Below are 21,234 nucleotides of genomic sequence, written 5' to 3' on the forward strand. Positions count from 1 at the left end.
AGCAGTGAGTTGAAGTAAGCTCTGGTATAGCAATGAGTTGAAGTAAGCCCCATAATAGTAGTGAGTAGAAGTAAGCTCTGGTATAGCAATGAGTTAAAGTAAGCCCTGTAATAGTAGTGAGTTGTAGTAAGCCACCTAATAGCAGTGAGTGAAGTAAGCCCTGGTATAGCAATGAGTTGAAGTAAGCCCTGTAATAGTAGTGAGTAGAAGTAAGCCCTGGTATTGCAGTGAGTTGAAGTAAGCTCTGGTATAGCAATGAGTTGAAGTAAGCCCTGTAATAGTAGTGAGTAGAAGTAAGCCCTGGTATAGCAATGAGTTGAAGTAAGCCCTGTAATAGTAGTGAGTTGTAGTAAGCCACCTAATAGCAGTGAGTGAAGTAAGCCCTGGTATAGCAATGAGTTGAAGTAAGCCCCGTAATAGTAGTGAGTAGAAGTAAGCTCAGGTATAGCAATGAGTTGAAGTAAGCCCCATAATAGAAGTGAGTAGAAGTAAGCCCTGGTATTGCAGTGAGTTGAAGTAAGCCCCGTAATAGAAGTGAGTAGAAGTAAGCCCTGGTATTGCAGTGAGTTGAAGTAAGCCCTGGTATAGCAATGAGTTGAAGTAAGCCCCGTTATAGAAGTGAGTAGAAGTAAGCCCTGGTATTGCAGTGAGTTGAAGTAAGCCCCGTAATAGAAGTGAGTAGAAGTAAGCCCTGGTATTGCAGTGAGTTGAAGTAAGCTCTGGTATAGCAATGAGTTGAAGTAAGCCCTGTAATAGTAGTGAGTAGAAGTAAGCCCTGGTATAGCAATGAGTTGAAGTAAGCCCTGTAATAGTAGTGAGTTGAAGTAAGCCCTGGTATTGCAATGAGTTGAAGTAAGCCCCATAATAGTAGTGAGTAGAAGTAAGCCCTGGGGTGGTATTCCAGAAGCATCTTAAGTTAAATTTTATTCTTATCCGTAAATTGGGAAATTTTCTTAAGTGTTTCATTTCATTTTGCAATAGATTGGCATCAAGATATACATTTTGATAACATCATTGTGCCAATGGTATTTTAGGAATACCAAAAAACATGTGTTTTCTTATTTAGTAAAGAAATACAAAACATTGTAATTTTGAACTTAAGTGGAATTATATAAGAAGTTACTTAAGATGTTTCTGGAATACCACCCCTGGTATAGCAATGGTTTGAAGTTTTACGTGTGATGTACAGACTAATCAGGGATGACACTTTCGTTTTTATGGAATTTTTCTTTGAAAGGAAGTCTCTTTTAAATGAAAATCAAGTCTAAGTGTAAAGTGTCTCTCTTAATTAGCCTGTGCAGACTGCATATGATAATTTTTTACGACAATATAGGCACATGCATTTAACCCTGTTTTCTGATAAAAATGTTCACATGCTTTTGCTTATACCTGCTCATGGGAAATAATATATATGTTGTCATTTGGTTTGTCGATTTTTCCATTGGTTAGTCCACATTTAATTTTTTGACTTTCTCCACATTATATCTGTTCAGTGTACAACACACTTGTTTGATTCATAGTGATCTCTTTTAGCTGACCAAAAGCGCTGCAGGCCAAGCTATTTCTCTCCTCTATCTTTGATTTCCTGAGTTATTTGCACTTGAATATAGGCAACAAAACGCTGCAGACCACGCTATTTCTCCCCTCTATCTTTGATTTCCTGAGTTATTTGCACTTGAATATAGGCAACAAAACGCTGCAGACCACGCTATTTCTCTTCTCTATCTTTGCATTACTGAGTTATTTGTACTTGAATATAGCTGACAAAACACTGCAGACCACGCTATTTTTCTCCTACCTTTTCATTCCTGTACAGCAGATATTGTCATCCCTTATAAGCCTGTGCAAACCTTGGACAACATTTTATGCACATGCATTAAGCCATGTTTTGCTAGAACAAGGCTAACTCTCATTGCGTTATTCCTCCCTTCCTATTCTAGGGACAGCTGAAGGAGAAGAAGGGACGATGGAAGTTCCTGAAGCGATGGAAAACGCGCTACTTCACACTGTCTGGTAGCCAGATCACCTACAGTAAAAGTGATTCTGTAAGTCATTTAATGACTGTATTAATCAAAAATATTGTGTCAGGTGATGTAGTGACCATCGCTCTAGGAGAACTGGATTTAAACGTTAAATGTTGTCCCATATTAGCCTGTGCAGTCAACACAGGCTAAACAGGAACGACAATTTCCGCCCAAACTAGATTTTTGGTTAGAAGAGATTTCCTTAAAACAAACAATTGCATAAAAGCAGAAAGTGTCGTCCCTTATAAGCCAGTGTATACTGCAAAGGCTATTCTGGGATGACACTTCATGCATTAAGGCCTGTTTCTCTAAAAGGCTGTTCTTTTGTATGCTTCAGATAAATCTCTCTGAATATGCACTTAAAGTAGAAGTGATTCTGTAAGTAATGTCACAACTGTGTTACCCTTCACCACTCAGATCTTCATTTTGACCCTTGTGTAGTCCCTCAGAAAACCTAAGTAAATCCAAAACCTTTCCAAAATAGATTGAGGTTTTAAAGGCTTCATGTTACAAGCCATATTTACTGATGAGCAGTAAACAGCATACAACATGAACAGACTGCCAGTTTCAGGCAGGCTGTTCTGGTTTTATGCTGGTTGCATGTATAGTCATTTTCACTTTGCTTCTGAGTTTGAAAGGGTTAACAAAGTAGATTGTGTTAAGATTGTGTCTGGTGATTGAATTGTTCACCAAATACAATGGATTCACGATCATCCTGCCAATATTACATGTTTAAGGTGAGCAAATTCATAAGTGCAGCAATAGCTTTACTGATACTTTTTTCTTGTTGTTCAATATGTCATACATATATAATGCACATAAATGGCTTGTGTACAGTTTAATTTGTATACATGTAACTGGCATTTTAATGTCATAAATACTGACCTGTTATCGTATGCTTATACTTTCCAAGGGGAAATAACTCATCCGGAATTTTAACTGGGAATCCGCCACCTCAATACCGTAATACAGGCCAGGTTAAACATAGTGCAATGCAACCTAGCCAAAAATCGGTAACCAACCCTCAATATTCTTTCCGGATCAACCAGGTGTATACGTGTCTTTTACGGCTCTGAATTAAAATATTGTTTTTCACTTGGTTGATTGGGGTTTTGAATAGATAAATTGTGTTATTTATCTTTTTATTTCTCATTCGGATTAATTTGTGTGGATTTAATGGATTTTGTTTCATTTGTAAAAGGTAAGCCATGCTTGTTTTTATCGAACAATGGTTTATTTCTACCATGCTGGGTGTTTTCAGGCGCGAACGACCACGTGCAAAACGTGCTCTTCTAATACATTGCTAGAACGTGCAAAGCATGTTCTTCTAATGTGTTACGAGATCGTGCAAAGCGTGTTCTTCTATTGACAGATTGTTTATCATTTGCCATTGTGTGCAATAATGATTTTAACGTTCCGTATGACAATCTAATTGATCGTCATTTTATTTTTCATCTGTTTTGAATTAAACTTTTGTTTAATTTATGATCTACGGCAGTATTATTATAATTTTCATTATGGTCAAATAATGATTTTATGTGCCGTATGATAATCTGGTCTGTGACCAGTTTATGGTTGAATATGCTTTGCTCTTGTTTTTCATATATTCGACTACATGATGGTCGCAGAAACAAAAGTGGATAAATACCCGGTGACTTCGCAGATCATGGATGATAGTTGCAGTATCAGTCACCGGGTATCGGGCACGATCGCGACCGTACTATGCTAAGTCTCTTAGACAGTCGGTCAACATCAGACCATATGGCGACACCCGTCAGCCGGTCTTTGCCCGATGGCATTGGTCAAGGACATCGACCAATGCCGGACCATTTGGCATCCGCCATACGGTCATTATCCGGTGACAACACTGGTCATGATATGACCGGTACGTCACCGGGAACGTTGATCACGGACCATTGATCGACGTCTGACCGGCCGGTCCGGTCACCGGTCATGTCACCGGTCCGGTCCGGTCCGGTCACCGGTCATGTCACCGGTCCGGTCACCGGTCCGGTCATTGATCACCGGTCCGGTCCGGTCACCGGTCATGTCACCGGTCCGGTCACCGGTCATGTCACCGGTCCGGTCACCGGTCCGGTCCGGTCACCGGTCCGGTCACCGGTCCGGTCATTGATCACCGGTCCGGTCCGGTCACCGGTCCGGTCCGGTCACCGGTCCGGTCATTGATCACCGGTCCGGTCCGGTCACCGGTCCGGTCACCGGTCATGTCACCGGTCCGGTCACCGGTCATGTCACCGGTCCGGTCACCGGTCCGGTCCGGTCACCGGTCCGGTCATTGATCACCGGTCCGGTCCGGTCCGGTCATGTCACCGGTCCGGTCACTGGTCATGTCACCGGTCCGGTCCGGTCACCGGTCATGTCACCGGTCCGGTCATGTCACCGGTCCGGTCATGTCAACGGTCCGGTCCGGTCACCGGTCCGGTCATTGATCACCGCTCCGGTCACCGGTCAACAGTCATCAGTTAGGCCTGCCACCGATAACACCAGTCACCGGTCAAGAAGAAGAACTCGGTCTTCTTCATTGAATTATTCTCCTATTCTTCGTTGAATACATCGTCTTCATCAAGGATTAGACATCGGACACGCTCTTCTTCGTCGAGCAGTTCTCATCGTCGCGGCTCTCGTAAGCGATCACGTCGTCACTCACGGAGACGTTATTCTAGAAGATCTCGGTCTCATCGCAGCCGATCCACATCTCGGCCGATCCAGATCTCGACATCGCAGGAAACGAGGACGTCGTCAACCTTGACGTAGACATCATCGGACTGCATTGAACACCACTGGATATTTATCGAACATACCTCTCCTTCATTGAGCAGTTCTCGGCGTTGATACGCTCGTAAGCGATCATGTCAATGCTCACGGAGACAATATTGTAGAAGACAATATTTCCAGCGTAGCCGAACAATATTTCGGCATCGAAGTTATATGGATGTCGCCACTTCTCACGTAGGCGTTAATGAACCTACTGGTCATATCGACGTTCTCCATTTTATTCCTTTAGGAATATCATGTCTCCATTCCACGTGTGATGGTTCTTCTTATGGCATCCACACATGTTGCAGTCACCGAGCCGTAGTTGTATACGAACACTAGTTCGTTTAACATTCAGGCTTCGGGATAAGCTGTTCTTTTCTCCACTACGACTACAAGGACACTTATGCCTATTAATACTGATAATCTACCGTTGTTTTCCGGTTAACATTATCAGATGACTTCGTGGATGGTCATTCTTCTGCACCAGATATTTCCATTCTGACGCATTTATATTATACCGGTCCCGATCACCGGACATCGGTCACCATTCATCGGTCATATCACCGATCACTGATCACCGGTCAGAATAAGTGATGTCTCATCGCCATCGGATTGGATTTTTTTGGCATGATCTTCTTTTCCGAGCAGTGCTTGACATTGATAACAGACCATATGGATTCCACCATTTTTCGGTCTTTAACTGGTAACGTGACCGGTCATATTATGACTGGTCCGTTCACCGGGCTACAGTTACCGGTCATTGACCGGTCCGGTTCGGTCAACACTTACCAATTACCGGTATTCCACTGTGTTTTCATCGGTCAATTTTTAGTATCACGGGTATCGTCTACATTACATAGTTGTATACCCCTGGCTATGATTGTATTGAATACTATATTTTATGGATTCAACAATCTACATGACTTTTTGTGTTTTTCAATACTGATGTTCTACTGGCGACGGTTACCAAATCATGCTATATCTATTATTTGTACTTCTATCTCAACCGGCTACATGCAGACTACTGGTCTTGCAGATAGATCGGCTGAAGTGGGCTCGGAGACTAGCATTGAGGTCGAACATTACTATTTGACCTCTATTAATTTATGTTCGAGACCCGAAGGATGAATTGTTTTAACCGCCTTTACCTGTCGGCTACAGACTTTGCAGTCAGTGTCACGGAACAGTTGGGGCACATTAATGACGCTAGCAGGATTAGCAAGACGACATTTGTATCGACTTCTGCTTTTCTATTGCTCCTACGGCAGTGCATATTTTCAAGCTACTGGAATCAACAAGAGTTCTGATACATAGGATTGCCTATCAGATTGACCGCATAGCGGCTACAGTCTTGTAGATGGCTTAGGACCTATTGAACTCAGATCTTAGATCCTAGGATCTGGAGGGACCTCATCTTAAAGTTATTCTTCTATTACACTTCTGGCCATAACAGGCCGTCTTCCTATAACTGGTCGTATTCCTTTCGGAATTCGTCCAGGTTAGAAGTCTTGAAGTAAATGGATTAATCAAGTCAGAATTTAAGACTTCCATGCATTCTACCGGCAAGCGTGGACCCGCTTAAGGTTACCCCTAGGGTTTTCACCTTTTTCTGCCATCACACCTCCGATTCCGGAGGTACCACTATCAATCATATTTCCGTACTTCGCAAATCGATGACTTCGCGACCTGTATTATCCAGGATTTTAAAGGCGCCTGTTATTGGTTCAAGAAGAGGCTATATTCTGTAGATAGGTCATAAACTTATAAGTGTTAAACACTGTCCTATTCTACCAATTTTCAAGTGTGTTTGGAGTGGGAAAGTTCGGCTTGCCGTGGTTTCTTTGCCCACCCATACTTGACAAATGGTTCCGGTCACCGGTCGGTATTTACCGGTCCGGTCACCGGTCCTTCTGCTGAGACGTCTTTTCTTACGTCCGTTTCAGCTTTATTTTTAAGATAATTGTATTAATCTCGGGATTATTTAATGACACAGATTTCCATCTTTTTGTCATTATTTACCACTATTCAGTGGTGTCTAGACTAGAAGATTATCTTGGCAAGAATATAGTTTATTCTACCACAACCTTCCTTACATCTTATACAGATGCGAGCAGATAAGGTTATGGACGATCACATAGAACAACGTATCTTGATTTTCTCAATTATGTGGTATCCTAACGAATATCACCTGCACATCTACATCTTGAAAAGCGAAAATTCTTTTTAGCTGTTTTTCATTTACAAAACATTTTCACGATTCCTTTGTGATGGTTTCAACTATCACACATCGGTCGTGGTTTACTTACAGACACGGAGGTGATCATATTATCACTCCTTGTAACTGGAAATCAGGAACTTATTCGTTCTTTGCAAGAACAACAAATTTTCTCTATCGTCTTTCTCATACCAGTTCGTCTCAACGCCCTGTTGGACCTTTTGTCCTGCAGTTCTTTCTTTCGAATTATTTTTCCGTTGGGTTCAATAATGTAATTGCGCATGCGCGGCAGTGAAGTTGCAGACGAGTTGCATGGTGTACATAGTATATCAAAGAATGTTGTTTATCATCAAACGCTAGTTATTAGCGTTATGCGATCGTATATCGCAGTGTATACCGGTATGGTGAACAACGTCAACAATGCAGTTCACAGAAATCGATCCAGCAGGGTGTGCGATTGTTATACATTCGTCCATTGACATAAACTGGAATATCTTGCCTTCTTGGTGAGTTTTTGCAATAACTGAGTTTTTGCCATAATTTCATGAAATATACTTAATGAACCATGGGATTATGGTTCTACGACCTTTTAAGTCTCCTGTACAATTATTTTCAGGAAACTTCTTCACAGGTCAAATATCATATCTCATTGAGACATATTTTTACTGATCCAAACATGTGCCACTTCATGTCTGGCCATTAATAACTTTTAGTTATCTCTACAGAAGAACGTTTTTCTGTTAGAGTTTCAATCCTTGTTACTTGTGCAAGGATAATTCCATCAGAACTGTATAAAGGTTCTATGGAAATTCATTTTTTACTGGGTAATTGAGAGCATAGTTATTACCTTAATCACTCTGCTAGATACATAGAGGTTTTTCTCATCTTTTTCTTGATGATAAGAAATTTGTTCTTTTCTTCATCAAAGGATAGAGATTATGCTTTCGTATACCTTGTTTTGTGTAAGTCATCGCAACTCTGTGCTGTCTTACCTATTTTGGAACTGATCCAAACTATGGAACGTCAACACTATGTTTTTCGTTCCTTTACCTTCTTAAGCGGTTTTGACTTGTGTAACATGTTGGGATGCTTAATGAGCTCCCTATGAACCTTTTTCATCAGGCTTATTAACAGTTCCAATATAATTTTAAGACGGTTTTCCTTCTTATTATGGCTTTTACCATACGGAGAAGTGAAATTCATGCTTTTTCTGTTGAATACGACCAATTCCAGTTGGATCTATTGTCGTTTTCACTTTGTTGTGTCAGCCAGGATTCCTTGCTTAATATCAAGTCCTCTATATGGCTTCTACCTTCAAGTTTCCAAGTTTTCTTAAACTGGTAGTCATGAAGATGAGGATAAACTTCTTTGGGCAATCAGGGCTTTGAAGTTCTATCTCAGCAGTGTTAGTCAGAAGTCCATTCGAGGTTCTCAAAGACACTCTTCATTTCCCCCCAAAAAAGGGGGGGGGATGTGTCTGCGGCTTCTATTTCTCGGGGTTAGACCTCGACTAAGGAAAGTTAATCTTATCCTATCTAAGGATTCATTCCTTTTTAGGATCTGACCGCATGAATTAAGAGCTCTGTCTGTTTTGTGGGCATATATTAATCACACCCCACTTTTCGACGTGCTCTAAGCTGTTTACTGGAGGAATCCGACCACCTTGTCATCTTTTTATCTTCGTTTTCTGAAGTGCCAACAATACAATTTGTATACGTTTGAGCTTGTTGTGGTTTCACTAACGGTAGTGTCTTCTTTACGACATAGACATATTACTCTGTCCGAGAAGTCATAATTAATACCGTTTTAACGAAGATTACTTGATATCATTAGCTGATAACCCTGTTTATGGGTTCTACTGTGTTGGGAAAATATATACGAACCTTCCCACCGCAGCTGCAAAATCAGCATACGATAACAGGTCAGTATTTATGACATTAAAACAAATTTTTTAAATAAAATTCATTTTAATTATTAAATACTTACCTGTTATCGGTAAGTCCCACCTCCCACCCCGCTATTCGATTAATATTTTTGTATATATATTGAAAGAATATTGAGGGTTGGTTACCGATTTTTGGCTAGGTTGCATTGCACTATGTTTAACCTGGCCTGTATTACGGTATTGAGGTGGCGGATTCCCAGTTAAAATTCCGGATGAGTTATTTCCCCTTGGAAAGTATAAGCATACGATAACAGGTAAGTATTTAATAATTAAAATGAATTTTATTTAAAAAATTTGTATTTGTGATTCTCTGTTATTATCCCCACGCTTTTTGAAAAAAAGGTGGGGATATTGTGGTTATCTCCGCCGTCCGTCCGTCCGTCCGTCCGTCTGTCCGTCCGTCCGTCCTGGCCACTATCTCCTCCTACACTAAAAGCACTAGAACCTTGAAACTTACACACATGGTAGCTATGAGCATATGTGCGACCCTGCACTATTTGGAATTTTGATCTGACCCCTGGGTCAAAAGTTATAGCAGTTGGGGTGGGGCCGCGTCAGAAATTATCACTCATTTTTTTAGGTTATTTTACATTTACTTCTTTATTTCTACACCGATTCACTTCAAATTGATACTGGACCTCTCTTATTACAATACGGTCAATCTCAACCATGCATGGCCCCATTCCCAACCCTGGGGCGCCCCGCCCACATAGGCCACACCCACCAAAAATTTCCATTTACTATAATTTTTTCATTTCTACACGGATTCACTTCAAATTGATACTGAACTTTTGTTATGACATTAGGGTCAATCTCAACTATGCATGGCCCCAATCCCAACCCTGGGGCGCCCGCCCACATAGGCCACACCCAGCAAAAAATTCCATTTACTATAATTTTTTCATTTCTACACGGATTCACTTCAAATTGATACTGAACTTCTCTTATGACATTAGGGTCAATCTCAACTATGCATGGCCCCATAACCAACCCTGGGGCCCCCGCCCACATAGACCACACCCGCCCAAAATTGCCTTTTACTATAATTTCTTCATTTCTACACAGATTCACTTCAAATTGATACTGAACTTCTCTTATGACAATACGGTCAATCTCAACTATGCATGGCACAATTACCAACCCTGGGGCGCCCTACCCACATATGTCACACCCACCCAAAATTGCCTTTTACTATAACTTCTTCATTTCTACACCAATTCACTTCTAATTGATGATGAACTTCACTTATGACAATACGGTCAATCTCAGCTATGCATGGCCCCATTACCAACCCTGGGGCACACCTAGGTCAAACATTCGGCGTGGGGATACGCGTCGGCCTCTGCCGCGCCATTTCTAGTTTGGTAGTATTTTAGTGTAAATTATTCTGTCTTCATGCATAAAACAACAAGAAAAACATAACAATCATCAAATAACATGATTAAACATTTTTTAAATGACGTCATTATGATTTGACTGTTTGTAAAGACTTTTTCAAGGCAATGTTAAAATAAATGACTTTATCAAGGCCATGCTTAAATAAACTACTTTATTAAGGCCATGCTGAAATAAACGACTTCATTCTTACAATTCTGAAATAACTACTTTATCCATTCAAAACTGAAATAAACAGCTCTATCCATACAACTCTGAAATAAACAGCTTTATCCATAAAATTCTGAAATAAACAGCTTTATCCATACAATTCTGAAATAACCAGCTTTATCCATACAATTCTGAAATAACCGCTTTATCCATTCATTTCTGAAATATACAGCTTTATCCATACAATTCTTAAATAATCAGCTTTATCTATACAATTCTTAAATAAACTGGTTTATCCCTAAACTTCTGAAATAAATGGCTTTATCCATACAATTCTGAAATAAACAGCATTATCCATACAATTCTGAAATTATTATAAACAGCTATTTCCATACAATTATGAAATAAACAGCTTTATTAATACCATTCTGAAATAAAAAGCTTTATCCATACAATTCTGATATAAAAAGCTTTATCCAGACAATTTTGAAATGAACCGCTGTACCGGTACTTTTGATACACTTCTGAAATAAAAATCTGTATCCATACATTTCTGAAATAAACAGCTGTATGTATACAATTATGAAATAAACGGCTTGATCCAGGCAATGCTGAAATAAAGGAAAGTTGATACCATGGATGTTTATTTCTACAATTCATGCCTGATGATGGGGTGAGAATAATTAATTGCAAAACTGTTTGAGTTCTGTTTCAAATATTGATACTGGTATTTGTGAAACTTTTTGAAGCTACAGAAAAGTTAGTTCATTCAGACCAAAAACTTTTTCTATGCTTGTTCTTCTGAAAAGTTTCAAACTTAATATATGACAACTCATGTGATGCTGAAACATATTATACTCCCATAACAAGGTTACATACATATTTTGCAAAGCAATAATTTACTTAAGTTTGAACCAATACTACTTTAAGCTACTGAAACTGAACAATTAGTACCAGAAGGGGCATTTTGTGAGCACCGTAGTCAGTGAATCGGTGAATGAGGCCAAGGGCTAAAAGTTCACAAATTACCATCACATCTAATGTTTTACTTTTAAAGATGCAGATTTAACCATAGATTTCAGTCAAAACTGTAAATTACTTGCACATTGTATTATGGACACAAAACTGCCAAAACAACTAATTTTTGTTCATTTACAGAGCAAAGAAACATTGCCAGTTCGTGAGATTCAAAGTGTGAAAGCTGTCCGAAAAGGCATCCGTGACATTCCAAAAGCGTTTGAAATTTTTACCACCGATCAGAATTACGTCTTCAAAGCCAAAGGTCAACAGGACATTGAGCCTTGGGTGCAGTGTATTCATCTCGCCGTTGCCAAGGCGCAGACGGAAGCCGAACAGAATATTGTGGAGAACGCCGTCATACCCCGCCCTCGACCAACTGTGCGCGATACGAAACTGTGACATTGAAAAATGAGTTATTGGACCGTGCGGGATAAGAAACTGTGACATTGTGAAATGAATTAATGAGACCGTGCGCGATACAAAACTGTGACAACGGGAAATGAGTTAATGAGACAGTGCGCGATAAGAAACTGTGACGTTGTGAAAAAGGTTGTGAGAAGTTTGCGTTGTGATGCAGGGATTTTCTCTACTCTTTGCCTTTCCATAAAGCCCCTTTCGCTGAAATAATTCATTTGTCCCACATTTCATGTTAACTCTGGAAACATTCTTGCCCCTTCTCGGTTTTGTAGACTTATTTTGCCTCAAAGGAATACTAGTCCATTTATCATAAAGGATAAAATAGCTGCAGATGCTACGAGTTTGTTAATACAATATCAGATAAGGATGAATTGTATGATAAAATTTCCCATAGCTATTTAAAAGTATTACATAGTTTACTGAACTAAGAATTGTTAGTAAGTTATGAAAAATGATTTGTAATGAATAAATTGTTACATATTATTATGGATGGTTTTAACCCTTTGCATGCTGGGAAATTTGTCCTCTGCTGAAATGTTGTCTGCAGAATTTGTAAATTTAGCATTTTCTACGATTTTTTTCAAAGAATACTATCAGAATAGCAAACAGTTTGGATCCTGATGAGACACCACGTTCTGTGGCGTCTCATCTGGATCCAAACTGTTTGCAAAGGCCTTTAAAATTCGGTTCCCGCACTGAAAGGGTTAAAGGTAAGCCACGTTCTGGAAAACTGGCATTGATGCATGTGCATAAAGTGCTGTCCAAGATAGTCAGTCTACACAGGGAAATATGTACGAAACTTTTCTTTTTTAAGGAAGTCTCATCTAAACGAATGTTCAGTCTAGGCGAAAATTGTCATCCTTGATTAGCCTGTGTGACTGCGCAGGCTATTCTTAAACGACCCTTTAAGCAAATGCTTTAAACCCAGTTTTACCAAAACGAGGCTTAGAGGAACGTGTTCTATGTGCCGAAAGAGATTAAGATTGGTTCTAAGGAAACGTAGAAAAACATTGTATAGCAGCTATACTAAAGATTCACAAAGGAACAAACTTAATTTAAAATCTTGGTTGTCCACGACATATTAAAGCTACACCCAAAACAGAATTTACAATCAATTGTTAAATATAAGACAATGATGTTTGATCAAAATGGCTTGAATAGTTGTATATGCATTATTAACCAAACCAATTTGAAAACGTGTGGTATATCAAAGGGTTTTACATCATACAGAACTGTTGGAGGAATGACTTATGAGAATCTTAGCAATATATATATGTATTTACTGATTGTATCATTCAGTTTTGATGAGATAGTAATTTACTATCTCTTGTTTTGACATAAAGGACACTGCATTAAAAATCCAGAATGCGTAAATAATTTGCTGTTCATGCAATAATATCTCATAGAATGATAGTCTGTGAAATAAAATATTTTATTATGACGGTATATATAACTGTGATATATGAAAAACACCACCTGGAAGGTTTATTCTGTAAATAAAAAACAAAGGTGTCTCAGTGGAAATAGTTTTCATGCTATAATATGTTAAGGTTAGTAAGCATTGAATTAATTCGTAATATGGTTTCATTTTTATTGATCATTTTATAGGATTTTTTTATTAATTAGTCTATCTATGTTACTGCATACTCAGCGAAACCTGAAATTGAGTCAAATCAAACATTCAGGCATTGTCCAACACATTTTCTGTCACAAATTTTGAAACATTTTCATGGAACAAGCATGGACTGTGTCTGAAAGATGTCCATATGTCTGACATGATTACAAACTAATCAGGCCATGTGTCTTACATGTTCTAATGCTAATATTTTTTTCTATCAAAATTTATATTTTAGACTCATTCTGGAAAATAATGCTTTATGCATGTGCGTAAAGTGTCGTCCCAGATTAGCCTGTGCAATTCACACATGCTTATCAGGGATGACTTTTTCCATCCAGGCTGTTTTTTGTTTAGAGGAGACTTCCTTGGAATGAAACATTCCATAAAAGTGTTAAGTGCCGTCTCTGATTAGCCTGAGCAGACTGCACAGGCTAATCTGGAATGACACTTAAAGCACATAAATTAAGCACTGTTTCTTCAGAGCATGGTTCATTGTGTATGCCTATAGATAAACCTCTGTATTATGTATTGAATTCCTTATTAACCCTTTGCATGCTGGGAGATCTGTCGTCTGCTAAAATGTTGTCTGCTAAATTTCTAAAATTAGCATTTTCTCCGATTTTTTTCAAAGAATACTATCAGAATAGCAAACAGTTTGGATCCTGATGAGACGCCACATTCTGTGGCGTCTCATCTGGATCCAAACTATTTGCACAGGCCTTCAAAATTCGGTTCCCGCAATGAAAGAGGTAAGTACCACATCTGATTTGGTGAAAAGATTAAAGGTCCATAACATATTTTAATAAGGCTAATTATGAAAGTGTGACGTAATACTTTATTTTCAAATATCTCTTTTTTGTTGAATAGACTTTTTCAGAGAATAGACCATGTTCAAATACTCACTGGATTATTTAAATATCATTCTAAGACTGTGTTTAGTGACACATATAAGATTTTATTAGATTTAATACAATATAAAATGTGGGCTAATCTATTTGCATTTAATGACATTTTTATGAAATACAGTAGAAATTTAGAAAGTTCGTGACCGATCACTTTAAATTTGGAGGCTACAGTCTCAGTTATTTCCACTGATCTTAAAGTATTATTTGAATTGATTTTTACACAAGTTGTCAAAGATGACTAAACTGGTTATGTGTTTACTACACGTAGTATCTAGTGTTTGTTCCTTTTTCTGCTCTTATGATTTTTAAAATCACATTATGCCCTGATATATGCATTTAAAAAAAATCAAAATACATGTAGATAATGGGGTCAACAGTTTTCTTTATATAATATTTGTGTCAAAATTTTACCTTTACACTTAGTAAACTATAACATAAATTAGCGGTTGTCGTAGTAAATCAACTTTTTGTTTGTTTTTTAATAGAATTATTTTAACTGAAAAAATTAACTTTATTGAAATTTCTTAGAAGTGTTTTGTTAATTTCATATTGACCTAATTTTTTTTTTCAATCCAATGAAGTTGATGATAATCATGTTTATAAATTTTTCAGCAACTGTATGATATTAATGTTGTTTTATTTTCTAAGATAAATGTGAATATTATTCTTGTAAATATAGATTTTGTTTACTATAATTATTATACTGTATATTTTGACCACAAATAATCAAGCATCTCACTGCTGTCTATGTTAAACATTTTAACTACCAGATGCTATTTCAAATATAGTCGACACATGCGTTTCATATTTGGAGCCTAAATCAAAACCTTATTCAGAAGCTAGAGTTCTAGATTAAGTAGTAGACAGTTATTTCAAAATGTATGTAGCCTTATAGCTGTTGTCCCTAGCTTTCAAGTCACAATTTCTCATAAAACAATTTCGGTATCAATTACATTTGCTTGATGTCAGTATGCTATTTGTAATAAGCATTCAAAATATTACTAAGCAAAATAAGCTTTTCATATTTATCATTCACATCATGTTGTAACATGTTGTAAAACTCCATAAACATCGTATGAAAAATAAGATCGATGTATTATTATTTATTATTACTTTTTATGGATCTTTGTTTGTCAATTTCTGTGCAGTACGGACGAATTGGCATCAAAAAGATCTGAAATAATTATATATAACATGTAGGAAATTTAGTAAATGGTAAATGAAAATGTAATTTATATTATTATATATTACGGAAGGTGCTTACTCATTTAACAAAAAAAAACGTCATATTTTCCTAATGACAATATAAATCAAATCCTGCATTTTATTGATTTTTGTTTTATTTATGTACATGTATTGTTTAATTTTCAGTAGATGTGCAATAACATTAATGTTGAAGATAAAATATAACTCTCTGGTGTTGGTCCCGTCATGTTCGTTTCAATATGCACTTTTAAAGTTATCTAAATTCTATTTATGTTGTGTTTTTGTCGCTAACCCCGGTTGAAGTTAAGTACTTGTAGGCAGTAACAGTTTTATATTGGAAGATTGCTAAATGTGTATGTGGATTGAACTTAACAGGTTCAGTTATCTAATAGTTTTGGAGATTTTCTTCTGTGTAAATGCTAACATTCCATGATATGTTTCAAATGCCTTATTCAATAACTAGTATATAAGTAAAGATTGATGCATCTCAGTATTTTGTAGAATCATAAATGACTGGTTATGTAATAACATGTTGTCTTTATGTTTATGATTTATGTATGCATATGCAATATTATTTAAAATTTTACTATTCCTGGAAGGTCGAAATGAAATAAACAGCAATTGAATGGTAGACAATTTCAATAAATATATAGAACTGGATTTTTATTGTAAATGAAATAACTACTAATTTTGATATTAAGTATACTTGTGTTTCTTTGATAAACTTAATACTGTGAAACGTGTATTTATGTTATGCCAATGCTTTTGTTTTCTTACAATTATTTTATGTTTACATTTCAATAAATCTTTTATAGACAAAAGTGTGTAAATCACTGAATCCCACTCTACATAGATAGGGAATTAATAACAACTAATTATACCACCATTGCCCTTGGTAATAGGGGCTATATAGGAGTCACTTTGTTGGTTGGTATGACAGTCTGTCGGTCTGTCCCGAAAATTTCATCCGATCTTCACCAAATTTGGTCAGAAGTTGTATCCAGATGATGTCTAGGCCAAGTTTGAATATGGGTCATGCCGGGTCAAAAACTAGGTCACAGGGTCACTTAGTGCAGTTTAAACCAAAAGTTTGTCCGGACTATAACTATGTCATTTATTGTTAGATTTTAAAATGACTTAGTACATTTGCTCACCATCTTGGGACGGTGTGTCATGCGAAAGAAGTACGTTGATATCTCCAAGGTCAAGGTCCAAATTGGACTTCAAAGGTCAAATGCTTGTCCGAGCCATAACTTTGTCATTTATTGTGAGACTTTAAAATCATTTGGGACATTTGTTCACCATCATTGGACGGTGTGTCATGAGAAAGAATTATGTCAATATCTCCAAGGTCAAGGTCACACTTTGATTTGAAAGGTAAAAAATGGCCATAAATGAACTTGTCCAGGCCATAACTATGTTGTTCATTGTAAGATTTTAAAATCATTTGGCACATTTGTTCACCATCATTGGACGGTGTGTCACGCGAAAGAATTAGGTCGATATCTCAATGGTCAAGGTCACACTTTGAGTTCAAAGGTCAAAAATGACCATAAATGAGCTTGTCCGGGCCATATCTATGTCGTTCATTGTGAGATTTTAAATTATTTGACACATTTGTTCACCATACTTGGACTCACTAGTGTGTCATGCAAAAGAATTACGTCGATATCTCCAAGGTTAAGGTCACACTTGAGTTCAAAAGTAAGCAAGAGCACCGCCTTGCGGGTGCAGACCGCTCATCTATTTTCTTTTTAAAGGTGAAGGGACTCTCATTTTCAATCACAAAGGAGGGAGGGGTGGAGTGAAGAGGGGTGTATAGTGTGGGGGTGTGGACATTTATTACATTATTTTCCCAAAATGCGAAAAAAAATGCAAAAAAAAAATAAAATCGGGGGGGGGGGTGGGGGGAGGGGGGTGGGGTGGGGGGATTCTTGGGTGCGATGGTTGGACGGTATTTCAAACATAAAGTAATAAAAATAAATATTTGTGTTTTTAATCATTTCAAAAAAAAATAATTGGGGGGTGGGGGGGGGTGGGGTGGGGGGGGGGGTATAGTGTGAGGGTGTGGTGGTCATTTGTGAGATGATCTTAAAAAAAAAAAGAAAAAATAGGGGGGATTCGGGGGGCGGGGGAGGGCATGGGGGATGGTTTGGGTGGAGTCTATTGTGGTATGTCAGGTAAGAGTAGTTTTGTCAAAGTATCAATGAAATCTAATCATAAATAAAGAAGTTATGGCAATTTTAGCAAAATTTAATAATTTGACCTTGAGAGTCAAGGTCATTCAAAGGTCAAGGTAAAATTCAACTTGCCAGGTACAGTAACCTCATGATAGCATGAACGTATTTGAAGTTTGAAAGCAATAGCCTTGATACTTAAGAAGTAAAGTGGATCGAAACACAAAATTTAACCATATATTTAAAGTTACTAAGTCAAAAAAGGGCCATAATTCCGTAACAATGACAACCAGAGTTATGCAACTTGTCCTTTTACTGTACCCTTATGATAGTTTGTGAGTGTTTCAAATATGAAAGCATTATCTATGATATTTTAGGGGTAAAGTGGACCAAACACAAAACTTAACCAAATTTTCAATTTTCTAAGTATAAAGGGCCCATAATTCCGTCCAAATGCCAGTCAGAGTTACATAACTTTGCCTGCACAGTCCCCTTATGATAGTTAATAAGTGTTGCAAGTATGAAAGCAATAGCTTTGATACTGTAGGAATAAAGTTGGACCTAAACACAAAACTTAACCAAATTTTCAATTTTCTAAGTATAAAAGGGCACATAATTCTGTCAAAATGCCAGTCAGAGTTACATTACTTTGCCTGCACAGTCCCCTTATGATAGTTAGTAAGTGTTGCAAGTTTGAATGCAATAGCATTGATACTTTCTGAGAAAAGTGGATGCCGACGCCAAGGTGATGACAATAGCTTATTTTTTTTTTCAAAAAATAGATGAGCTAAAAATGGCCATAAATGTTCTTGTCCAGGGGCCGTATTCCAGTAGCTTCTTAAGTTAAAAAATAACTTTTGTTGGGGTATTTTTTTCTTATCTCCACTATTTTTTCCTTAAAAATAAAATTTAACTTAAGTTGTATTCCAGTAGCATCTTAAACTTAAGAAATTTCTTAAATCGATATATTTTTATCTCATCTTTAAGATTTATTTTATGTCCCTTAACTTTAAGAATTTTTTAAAGTTTTTTTTAAGCAGCCATCTTGAAACGCTTAAGCTTAAACGAAAAGCAATAATTCCTCTGTGAAAATCATCTAATTTTTCGTGATTTTAAAGAAGAAACAATTTTCCAACTAGCTGTCAGGTGAGTTTATTTTTGTTGTATCAAGACCATCTTTTTACTACATAACTCTATCCGCATAATAAACTTCATGACTGAAAGATAATGAGCGTCATCGAACGCTGTGGATTTTAATTTTTAACCAGGTTTTCCGAAGGAAAAAACTGGTTATTAGATTGGCGAATGCGGGCGGGCTGGCTGGCTGGCTGGCTGGCGGGCGGAACAAGCTTGTCCGGGCCATAACTATGTCGTTCATTGTCAGATTTTAAAATCATTTGGCACATTTGTTCACCATCATTGGACGGTGTGTCGCGCGAAATAATTACGTCGATATCTCCAAGGTCAAGGTCACACTTTGAGTTCAAAGGTCAAAAATGGCCATAAATGAGCTTGTCCTGGCCATAACTATGTCATTCATTGTGAGATTTTCAAATCATTTGGCACATTTGTTCACCATCATGGGACGGTGTGTCGCATGAAAGAATCACGTCAATATCTCCAATGTCAAGGTCGCCACGACTAAAAATAGATTTAAAAAAAAAAAACTTTCAAAGGGGGGTAATTTTGTTTGTTCATTTTAAAAGTTCAGTTTGAGTTTTCTCCCTTTATCAGATTTTTTTTTCACAATGAAAACCTGGTTTTGTGACAATTTTGTCCCTTGTTTTTGTTGTGTTTAAAAAATGCGCGAATGTCTATTTGGTTTATGCTGATAATGCATAACAAAATATGATATCTGTATGAATATTTCATTTACGCTTTGTGGACTTAAATTAGAGAAATTAATTTGGATCTTCAATGCAGCAATATCGGACAGGATCTAAGTTCGGACACTACGGATTCCACACTTTAATTTATATTGAAATATATGAGACAGACGACAAATTATTTGACAGCAGGGGTTAAATGTATTCTTTGCTATTTAAACCTTTTTTCATCGTTTTGATCGTCCTGTCAAAACTGTGAACTTACGATGACACTGTCTACTTCCCTGTGTGGTTTAACATCAAAGGAAGAAAGATACGTAAATGTTTTCTATGTTAAGGCGTCTCTCATGGTAATTAAACTAAGATCATAAAGCAGTTAAAATGTTGTTGTTTTAAAAACAAAATCTCGAACTAAGTCAAAGAATGAAAGTATATAAATCAATTATGTTTTAATTTACCAATATTCAAAGTGAACAGATAATGTTAAATCTTAACAACTCTTACCATTTTCCCATTACTTACGCCTCCCAACACCTCTTAAGCAGACGATATTTGAAAACGTTGAGTTAAACTGAGAATTTACTCATGATGAATAAGATAACTTCTTACATCTCAAGGTTTTCATTCAATTTAACAGCTATTTAAAAATAATATGCTTTGATTGTGTTAATCAATAAAGATGCAACTAAAGCTTACTCTGCTGCAAACTTCCTAAAACATTGAAAGGGTTAACTAGTTTTGTTATGCATACACCAAATGGTGATAGCTTTTGAAATCGTTACTCAGTTTTTATTTGCTGTTATTCTGCGCGCCAAGGCCAAGACTCGTGAGCCCATAATGAGCTACCACACTTGAAAAGGCTGAATTTTGGCGGGGAATTTAAATGGCTATTCTTTATTTGTTTATTCTTTATTTGATCTATTCCAGATTTCCATATATAATGAAGAAAATATCTACATTATGACTTTGCTTTTTTGTTTTGTAAACAATATTATGTGAAATGTTATAATATTTTATGACTTTTGACTCACAAGGTTAACAATAACAAGATATGATTATGACAAAGTGAAATTCTCTGACAGCATTATAATCCTTACAAACTATGACTTCCACCAGGATTTGAACCTGGATCTTTCACATTTACAGTGAACATGCTACCAGTTGCACCATGGAAGTTGGGGTTTGGTGTTGGACTAAAGACTGCAGCAATGAATTTCCAGTGTTAATGCAATTATCTTATAATGTTCAGGCACACAACACCTGTCCCCTTATTATATATATCAGCGTCTTTATGTGAACTAAATCCAAAACTCAACTTACTTTTCCAGTAATTGGTCACAAAACACTTCCAGTCTCCGTCAGGGTGCAGTCTCTGTCAGGGTGATTCATAAGCAGGTTTGTTGTAATAGATTGCAACCTAAATATCACTGTTGAAGTAGTTCACAAAGCACTCTCAAATATACTGTCTCTATCAGCAGATGATATATATAATACACTGTCTCTGACAGTAGATGATATTAACACTCAAAAGCACTGTCTCTGGCAGTAGATGATATTA

At 37.2% G+C, this 21,234-nt stretch overlaps 1 protein-coding gene and 1 long non-coding RNA gene across 2 annotated transcripts in view; one reads left to right on the forward strand and one right to left on the reverse strand.

Moving 5' to 3' along the window:
• Positions 1 to 12,502, forward strand: part of LOC127831804 (ventricular zone-expressed PH domain-containing protein homolog 1-like) — a 56,988-nt gene extending 44,486 nt beyond the window's left edge. Inside the window, exons 15-16 of the mRNA XM_052356880.1 lie at positions 1,941 to 2,045; positions 11,666 to 12,502. Coding sequence (XP_052212840.1) covers positions 1,941 to 2,045; positions 11,666 to 11,926 — 366 coding nt within the window. The 3' untranslated portion in view covers positions 11,927 to 12,502. The remainder of the gene's footprint in view (positions 1 to 1,940; positions 2,046 to 11,665) is intronic.
• A 2,617-nt stretch (positions 12,503 to 15,119) lies between these two features.
• Positions 15,120 to 21,234, reverse strand: part of LOC127831808 (uncharacterized) — a 104,514-nt gene continuing 98,399 nt past the window's right edge. Inside the window, exon 2 of the long non-coding RNA XR_008026504.1 lies at positions 15,120 to 15,294. This is a non-coding gene — a long non-coding RNA (uncharacterized LOC127831808). The remainder of the gene's footprint in view (positions 15,295 to 21,234) is intronic.

The sequence above is a fragment of the Dreissena polymorpha genome, chromosome 5 (assembly GCF_020536995.1).
Source record: "Dreissena polymorpha isolate Duluth1 chromosome 5, UMN_Dpol_1.0, whole genome shotgun sequence".
Classification (NCBI taxonomy): Eukaryota; Metazoa; Mollusca; class Bivalvia; order Myida; family Dreissenidae; genus Dreissena; species Dreissena polymorpha.